General features: G+C 39.0%; 1 protein-coding gene across 1 annotated transcript in view; it reads left to right on the forward strand.

The window, feature by feature from the left end:
* The window catches only part of LOC103894904 (protein HIRA), a 32,367-nt gene extending 24,894 nt beyond the window's left edge, over positions 1-7,473 (forward strand). Inside the window, exons 21-25 of the mRNA XM_009274381.2 lie at positions 133-238; positions 2,252-2,374; positions 3,618-3,781; positions 5,832-5,920; positions 6,507-7,473. Of these exons, the coding sequence (XP_009272656.1) occupies positions 133-238; positions 2,252-2,374; positions 3,618-3,781; positions 5,832-5,920; positions 6,507-6,623 (599 nt within the window). The 3' untranslated portion in view covers positions 6,624-7,473. The remainder of the gene's footprint in view (positions 1-132; positions 239-2,251; positions 2,375-3,617; positions 3,782-5,831; positions 5,921-6,506) is intronic.
* Positions 7,474-9,797: the final 2,324 nt, after the last annotated feature.

Genomic DNA, 9,797 nt, shown 5'->3' on the forward strand with positions numbered 1-9,797 from the left:
AAGTGCTTGAGGATAACATTTACTGAACCTTTTTCTGTTGGTTGCTATGACTGATAATTAATGGTGGATAGCATTTTTTACCATTATGAATGTTATGCAAGACTCCATACCTTGGTCTGATTTGACTTGTAGGAAGTGATGCAACTGTCTCTCAGATCTTGCTGACTCAGCATGGTATACCTGTAATGAGCATGTCCGATGGAAAGGCATACTGTTTTAATCCTTCTCTTTCTACATGGTAAGTTATATATAATTTCCTGCTTTTACAACTCAGCTGGACTGACGTGTATTTTGATTTACTGTTTCACCCTATATTTTGAAGGTTAGTCTGAGTAGGATCACGCGCCAGGCTTAGTTTTGGTTTAGTTCACTAATTGTATGTCTAGGCTTTACTCTATTACATTCTTATTATTTGTTATGTTTTAAAATAAGTTTTAAAAATGAAAAAGTTAAACTACAGCTTTATCACTCTTTCCTACACGGTGCATACTCTTTTATTTATTAACATATATCTATATATACTTTTGCTGATGTGCATCAGTTGAATCTGTCAAGCAGTTGGCAATGATTAAAGACAATCTAGCCTTAAAATTCATGTTTTTACGAAAAAGAATGCAGTTCTGGAAAAATTTTCAAAACGATTTTCAGGGGTTTGTTGGAAGTTCAGACATGTTAAAATTATTTTGCCCATTTTCCAGAGAAAATAAGACCTATGCACTCCAATCCTGAACATGTATCTGCCTGACTTTGTCAGTCCCTGTCACTCCTTAATATTTTTTTGGATCTGATGACCAGTCAAGTTTGAAGAGAGCTCTTTGTCTCCAAGATGTAAAAGTTTAATGAAGATAGTAAGTCAGGTAGGGGAGGAGTGAAGAAATCATTATACCTCAGAGAATTCCCATGGAAGAGTCATTACTGATGTCCTAAACACAAGGAAAGGGTACATAAGAGTCTGTGTCTTATTGGGTATCAGATAGGCTTTCCCCATGGATTCTCTTACTTCTGTCAAGGCATAAGTTCCCATAAAAAATTTCCATGGTTAAATTATTTACAGTGTCTTTCCAAAACAGATTCTTTGTTGTCTTTCTAAGAGGAAAAAAAAACATGTTGCAGTCTTAATATAATTGTGGTACTTAGTGTAATGAGCATGCTTGATGAAAGGGCTTATTGTTTTAATTCCTCCTTAGAATAATTGTTACTAGTCAACTACTTGATGTGAATCCTTTGGAAAAGAAAAAACACCTTATTTGTTTTTCAGATAAACTGAGAAATTATGCAGAAATTTTCCCAGTCAGTAAGGAGCAGAGGACAGGCTCTCAGCCATAATTCTGAATTTGCTGTCGTTTCTTAGTTTGTACCACAGCTTTGAAAATATATAAAAGAGCGATCCCTTTAGTCATCATACAAATTTAAACATGATAAAGCAGTAAAGGGCATTTTAAATATTTGTGCCATTTTACCTCTGAGCTATCTGGAGGTCTAAACTTCCCAGTCAGTAAGGAGCAGAGGACAGGCTCTCAGCCATAATTCTGAATTTGCTGTCGTTTCTTAGTTTGTACCACAGCTTTGGAAATATATAAAAGAGCGATCCCTTTAGTCATCATACAAATTTAAACATGATAAAGCAGTAAAGGGCATTTTAAATATTTGTGCCATTTTACCTCTGAGCTATCTGGAGGTCTAAACTTAGCATTGGTTTGAGCCACTGATTCTCTTGGCATCTCAAACCAGTGAAAATTATATCCTTGATTAGTGTGGAAATGCCAGCTGTAACTGTCAACTCACTCCATATGAAGGAATAGCTGTAATGGAGGGGAAAAATTGTCAACATGTGTGATCTGTGATGACTTGTCTAGTGGGTGGGGGGACCTGACATGAGGTAAAATCAAGTTCTTAACAAGAAAGCCGTTGCCTCTGTTCACTCCAGTCTTCGTTCTGGGGCATGACTTCTTATTAGATGTAAAATGGCAAGTAGAAAGTTCATTTCCTTCAAAACTAATGATAAATTGTATTATACAATTAATGTTGTGAACTTTGGGGGTGGGAGGGACATTTCCGTGACAGCACAATCAGAATTTGCACATGGAGTGGGAACAGTTGGGGTCCGTGGAATTCCTGAGCACCTCAGTGGTATTTTTTTGGTTATCTGTGGAAAATACAAGTCAGGCTTTGAGGCAGAACAGAGCTGGATCCCCTGATATCACTACCTACTCTCCTCAAACTTGGTTTTTGTTTGTTTCCTTTTTTTCAGGAATCTTGTTTCTGACAAACAGGACTCCCTAGCACAATGCGCAGACTTCAGGAATAGTTTACCATCCCAAGAAGCCATGCTGTGTTCTGGGCCCTTAGCTGTAATACAGGGACGAACATCAAAGTATGCACTTAATTGCTTCGTTTCATCAGCATGTTTGTCTTTTTTTTCCTATTATTTATTCATGTGCTTGAATCAGTGAGTTAATTCTTAAGATGCTAATGGCACTGAAAATTATCAGTAGCTCATAGAGTGGTTTTGTTTTTAGGTGGGTTTTTTTTTTTTTTTTTTTAAATCTTTGCACATTTACAGTCTGTATCTTAATGTTATTTTGAGATTGCTTGGAGGGCAAGAAAGCATGCTCTAAACTTAACCATTTTAAGGCTCTTCTTTATTGGATGGATAAAGTATTTGACAATTCTGTATGTGTAATATTTGGTTAACTAAACTGAACTTCTTACGTTTTACATTTTAATTTTTAGTTTACCAGCTTTGGAGTAGGCCTACAAATTTTGAGTAGTTCAGTTGCCCTCAAGGGATCTATTTAATGAAGTCTTTGAGAAAGTTGAGTGATTAGTCATCTAATGCATATTTTTAACATCTGAAAATATCACCAGGGAGAATTGTGTGAGCCAGAGCAGACTCCTGTAGGGAATTCAATAGCCCATCGTCACCTGGATTTGAATTAGATTTCCCAGGCAGATTTCTGTGCTATTTCTGTCCTTCACATCTGAGTTTTAATTTTTTTTTTGTGAGAAAAACTGTAAGAAGTTGTATGATTTTATTGCTGTTCTCTTGGGAGGGGGGGGGAAATTAATTGGGAAATATATTTGAAATCTAAACAAACAACACTTTTTGAGAGAGAAAAAATATCAGACTGAAAAATTAGCAGTTTTTTTCAAAAAGGAAATAATTGGTTGCTTTTTTCAAATTAGCCTTCTTATGACAATACATTTATTTGCAAGAAATCCTTTAAATGCTTCTGGCTAACTTTATATCTTGTGTTTGTTTCGTGAATTTCACCTGTGAGGGACAAAGAAAGGTAAAAGCAGTCATCTTAATTTCCTATAAACATTTAGGAGCACTTGGTCACTGAAAAGCACGTGTTTTTAAAGAGAAGACAGATGAAAGGAAGAGAAAAAGAACAGGAGGCAGAAAACCCTCTGTGGACCTTGATACTTGTAAATGGTCCAGTGTTGGGGAAGGCAGTTTGCTATGAAAACTTTGTCATTAAAAGCTTGAACTCTGGAAGCCCTAGGTGCCTCTGAAAGATAAGTGTAGAATAGTTTGTACTACAAAAATATATATTCCTTAAACTAGTATCTGATTTTATGGCTGGCATGTTAATTTTTCTTTGGTTTTGTAGTTCAGGAAGGCAAGCTGCAAGATTGTTCTCCATGCCTCATTTAGTGCAACAAGAAACAACGCTTGCATACCTGGAGAACCAGATAGCAGCAGCACTTATGTTACAATCCAGTCATGAGTATCGCCACTGGCTCCTTATCTATGCACGGTACCTAGTTAATGAAGGTGAGACCTGCCATGCTGTGTTACTTGTCTGCAGCTCTGATGGATTTTAAAGAAACGCTCTATTCACATCATGCCTATGTATGATTGCACTTAATGTTCTCCTTTTAGCACTTGGCTTCTGGACTTGGTGTTTACTTAAAACCAAAACAAACTGCTGAAGCGCATTTGCTTCCTATAGTGCTCAGTACTGAGGAATCCTATTTTGACACACAGGCTGCGAACAGCTCATGGTCTGGAGAGACAGTGTCATCTGTGGACTTCAATAGTAGGAATTGCATTGTAAAAAAAGTCCAGTAGCCTGTCAGGCATTTTGTATGTATTATCTGGCAGCAACTACAGATGTTTCAGAGGAACCAGCAACACCTTGTAAAATATGTAACATGCCTCAGCCAACTGTGACAATCACTGCCTGATGTGAAATGGAAGTCGCTCAGTCTCTGACACTTTCTACCAGAGCACATAAAACTGCAGAGAATTTGCTTGTGTTAAACTTTATACGTTTTTACATTCTAAAATTTCAGCAGCCTGTACTGGTGAGCTCCACAGGTTAAATTCTGTGGGGAAAGAAATCCACAAGAAAGGTTGCTTGTGTCTTATTTTATATTTGAAAACACTATATCTCTATGCTATTATGTTAAATAAGGTTAACCAACTGACTTCATGCTTCTTGGATTCTAAAGATCTCTGTTGTATCTCTGCTTGTCTGCATAACAAATTTAGTGTTCACATTGTATTAATTCAGCTTTATTCCTCACCATGCATAATCATTTTACGCAGAGGGAAGCAAAATGGTTCATGTTAGGCCACCTAATAGGTGTTGGCAGAATTAAAATTGAGCTCATTAATTCTTGCCTTTTGACCCCTACCTTATTTAACAAGAGAGCTTGATGAACTGCATATAATTCTCTCTGTCCTTCCCCAGTAGAAATTAAAATGTTCATCTTGGGTCATATGCTAGAGATAGTTATACTTTTAAAAGTCTTCACTAATTGAGAACTTCTCTGTTGTGTGTGCAGCGTTCATCTTGCACTGCACAAATGTCACTGCCTTGCGTGTGTGTATACACTGGATGTCACTGCAAATTCTGCTTTGCCATACATGTATTACTGTTTCACTAGTTTTCCAGGTCTGCTAAATTTTGAAAATTGCACATCCTATTATTGATCCTTTATTCCTATGATGGTTTCAACATTTAATGAATTCTAATCCAATAAAATATTCCACCTATTATACCTTGATTGGCAAGTTACTCTTGAACAGATGACTTTGTTACTTTGCAAGGGAATTCCCCCCTCTGATTTTTTAGGTGAATAAAGCTGGCCTGGAAGCTGTGTGTGGTTTTATTAAAGGTTTTCTTTTACTTCTTTCCTTTTTAACTCTTGTGCCTATTAATTGGATCAATTTTAATTTTGTTATAAGCTCTTTTGCTAAGGGTTTGAGAGATCTCTTCTGGTTTAGTAATATTTTAATGTTTCAGAAGGATGTCTGGTTTGTTTGTTTATTTTGTTTTGCTACTGACTTCATTTTTCCAAATTCATATATTGCCATTAAATGCAACGTAACAACTTTTCCCCTTCACTGGTTTTCATCTTGTGGCTTTCTGACTCTTGTGATATCTCTTTTGTATTAGTTCTCTGGCTGTTGAAGTCTGTCAGTTTTCCAGTGGGTTTTTTGGTTTGTTTTTTTTTTTAAAGCTGGTATATTTATGTGGGAGGGGGGAGTGAGGTTGTGATCAGGGCAGCTCTTAAAACAAACTGGAATAACTACTTCAGTTTTTCTCCCTATTATAGATCATCTTCAGTAGTGTTTTTGGTTTTGAGAACTTAGAATAAAACCCTTCAGAAGTTTAAAATGAATGCTTTACAAATCACCTTATCTTTCCAAAGATTTGCTGCTAGAAGAATAATATACTTTTTCAGATATCAATGGGTTTGGCTTTATTTTATTCTAGATACTTGTAACTCTTTCCTGAATGTTCTCAGTTACATTGTGGAGTGGTTATATTAGTGAAACGCTTATGAATGTGATTTTATTTTCTGATAATATTCAGGGTTTGAATATCGTTTGCGAGAATTATGCAAGGATTTACTGGGTCCAGTCCATTACTCAGCTGGAAGTCAGTGGGAATCAACAGTTATGGTAAGTCCTGATAATAGTTTAATAACGAACAAGGAAGAGTTTCCCATGAAAATTACATAGCATGGATAGACAATAGAACTTAAAATATGATTAAACTTAGTGGCAAAAAAGCAATCACAAATGTTTTTTGCTGACCCTGGAACCCTTTCCATACTCTGCTCTAATCTCATAAGCAGGCTTCCTCCCATGACACTTCTATTTATTTCATGTGAAACTGTAGACAAATGCTTAGTGCCACAGTCTCAGCTCTGGTGCTGTCTTGAGTATCATGCAGATGGAGCAGAGTTGCATGTTCAGTTCTCCACATTCTTCAGACAGCAACTTTGAAGTAGTGACATGCCAATGAAATGTCTCCCCTTCTCAGAGTATGCCTGGAGTCTGTAACTGCAGGGGCTGCACCAGCTTCATGAGTGTACATAAATGTAAAGACAGTTTTTATTCTGGGAATCATGTAAGCGGAGTAAGAACATAAAATACACAGCCCTCTCCAGGCAGGAAAAAAGGCGTGAATCTTAAAGAGCTCTATCAAATATATTCATGATATCAAGTAATACATTCTGAGGATGCTTTTGTGGTTTTTGTGCAGGGTTTACGAAAGAGAGAACTATTGAAAGAGCTTCTTCCTGTCATTGGACAGAACCTCCGCTTCCAGAGGCTTTTCACAGAATATCAAGAGCAGCTAGACATCTTGAGAGACAAGTAGCATTTCCCCCAGATTTTCCCTGTGGGGCCTGGTCCGAGAGAAACTGCTGAACAGCATTAACCAGAGACAGAAGAGGAGCGAGAGCCTGGTCAGTAGGGACACTCCTGAAGAGAGCAGTGCCGTAAGGGTCCCAGATGCTTTGGGAGTGACCTGCTTTAGTTTTTAAAGAAGCTCACAAGTGGATTTGTGAAAATGATGGGTGGATGAGCTTAGACCGTTTCCCAAGTGAAACTTAACCATCGAAGCTGTTGCCTCTGTTTCTATGGAAAGTCATGGATATGTACTTCAGGGGGGTCCTTTTGGATCTGGATCTCATTTTAATATCAAAACTAGCTGAGAACTGTTTGTGGGGTTTCTTGGATGTCCTGTGAAAAGCACAGTACTTCAGAGTACACTGAACAGCATATTTAACCCTGTTTAGGGTTTTTTGCCTGAGGATTTATTGAGGCTCAACACTATATTAAATTAGATGAATGAGCCACGTAAAAAGAAATTTCATAAATATTAAGGTATTATGCAGCCAATAGACTCTTTCCTGTGAATATAATAATAATAAGAGGCTGTTCTAACACATGGACTATTTTTGTACTAGAATTTGCTAACTTGTAATATGGAATTTTATTTGGCCGATAATCAGGCTGTCTCTACAAAGTCATCTTGTAGGAAATTTAATTACAAAAGCTATGTTTCAAAATAATTCTACCAAATTAACATGTCATCATCTGGTTTTTAATTTTTAAATGTTTGTAAAAGGCATTTTGGGGGGGGGGGGATAAAATGGTACAATGGGGTGGCTCTTTTTGTAAGTACAAAAATAAATGAACATTGCATTGGTTTAAAAAACAAAAAGCAAAAACATGGTCTTGAATTATTACAAAGGGCACAGGCATCTCCAGAAATGTCAACGCAGGCTGAATCATGTTAATATGTCTAGAAATAAATAATACTGTCTGGGTGATCTTTCCTCTGAAAGCATGATCAGACAAGTACTTGGGATCTCCCTAGAGCAGCTACGTTTTCTCTTGGAGCCACATCTCAGCTGAGGGAGCAGGAGCTGTGTGGGAGTGCTCATTATCTCAGGCAACACAAAGCAAAATGGGCTCCCCTGACCACTGCCGAAAGTGGTCAGTGCTGCAACAAAAAATGAGCTTTGTGCAGTTATGGCCATGTTCCTTGTTTGGCATTTTGTAATAACAAAATACTGCTGGTGGCCTGCCTGCAGTTCACTTGTGGAGTGGTTTTGGAACCAAAATCAATCAACTTTGTTTTGTTCCCCAAAGTATGCTTGGTGCTGGGAAAGAAGCAAGTGTATGTGTTGGTTCTTTCCAGGACCTAGCTATTCAGGTGTGCCTCAATTTATTGCCTTACTTTGAGATGTTTTTGAGTAAGAAAATTAGTATTGAAATAAGTAAGTATATTTAAACCCTTGTAAAAGGGCAGAAACAAACTTCTAGCAGAAACAAACAATATCCTTCGCCCTCAGCCAGGACAAGGACTAGCTGTGCTACTGTGGACTTTGGCTGAAGGGGACTGACCCTCTTCAGAGAGGCGGCTCTGCGGTGTTCTTTAAGGCAACAAAACCCTCCAAATGTGGGGAATACCCTCCTGTATTCAACTGCCAGACCCGACGGACACTGGATTACTTCTTTGTACAGCAATCTCATGTGCACACCAACTGAAGTGTCTTGAAGAGCAATAAAAACGACTGAACAGCTATTCTTCAGCATGGCATCAGTGAGTTTTCAACAAGCAGCAGGAAATGTAGTGACAGCACAGCTTGATTCTGTGTGTACCTGGTGGGGAAAATGAAGGTGATAAGGAAAGCCATCCAACTTCCCCTGGCCTCTAGTCCGAAAAGTTTAATAGTACTGTGACATCCAGTCATGGTAGAGCTGTGAGTGAGTCACATGCTATTGCCAATTAGTCTACACTCATGGGAACAGGCATTACAGTCCTCACAGAGTAGAATCATAGACTGGGTTGGAAGGGACCTTTAAAGGTCATCTAGTCCAACCTCCCTGCAATGAGCAGGACATCTGCAACTAAATCAGGTTGTGCTCATCTTGCACTTAAGTATGCAGGCAAGCAACCCACTAAAATGATTAAAATAAGAGATAGACCCCATGTTCTGGGGAAAAGGTGGGTCCGGTCCAAAGCCTGGTGCAGTCAGTGAGAGTCTGGCTATCAGCTTCCATGGATTTTGACTCTTGACTGTTTTGTGTAGGTAGCTGCCAGGTTGATGGTTTAATGAGGAAAGAACAAATGAGCACGGATAGTTTTGGAGGTGTTTGATAAGTGAAAGGTCTGAGGCAGCTGGCTGTTTCTTCCTGCTAAAGGCGAGATGTTTGAATTCTGGCAATTCTGTTCAGCCTTGTGCTGTTCATGCCAGTCTTGTAATGAATGCTGTTTAATAGGATTTAAAGGCAATTAGCTAAGGGAAAGTAAGTTGTTCTTTGTCATTAAGTCTTTGAAGAGATGCTGAAATACTTTTTATGAAGAGCTGTTGCCATATTAGATACCATGTAGGTTTTTCTACCCATTTTTTCTTGGGAGGTTCTGTCACTGCCTGACAGACCAGGGATATTACGATTTTAAATTCCATGCCACAAAACATATTTAAACAAAGATGAGCATTTTTCTTAAATTGGATAATTTAGCATTTTCTGCTTACATTCAGCACTTTTTTTCAGACAAGGGCTATGAAAACTCTGTTTAAGGCTGTATTATATTGTCAAAGGAAGACTGCAGCAAAATCAACAAGGAACACTTTCAGTGTGGGAGCAGGGGCAGGTTGACCAACCAAGGAGTTTTTATTAATTAATGGTTTAGACGGGGAAACGGGGAAGGTCACAGGCGGGATTCGACCTTCTCGCTAGGCGACCCGGGCAGAAAACGCCACCAAAACGCCCTCGGGGCTTCCCCGGCGTCCCTGCCCTGGCGCCGGTGAGGGAGGACCCAACCGGAGCTACAGCAAAAACGGAAATAAAATTAGATTTAGCTAGGCGCCAAGCACTGGGGAACAGACTCGCCTTCAGACAGTCGAAAGGCCACACGTGTTTTATGCGTGTGCTTTATCCTGCTGGCGGGCCAGCGCCTGGGCATCCATCGGCGCCTTCCCCTCAGCGCTCCCGCGCTTCCCGCCCCCTTCAGGCCGGCCCGGCCCCGGAACGCCGC

This window comes from Aptenodytes forsteri, unplaced genomic scaffold (assembly GCF_000699145.1).
Source record: "Aptenodytes forsteri isolate BGI_AS27 unplaced genomic scaffold, ASM69914v1 Scaffold79, whole genome shotgun sequence".
NCBI classification, from domain to species: Eukaryota; Metazoa; Chordata; class Aves; order Sphenisciformes; family Spheniscidae; genus Aptenodytes; species Aptenodytes forsteri.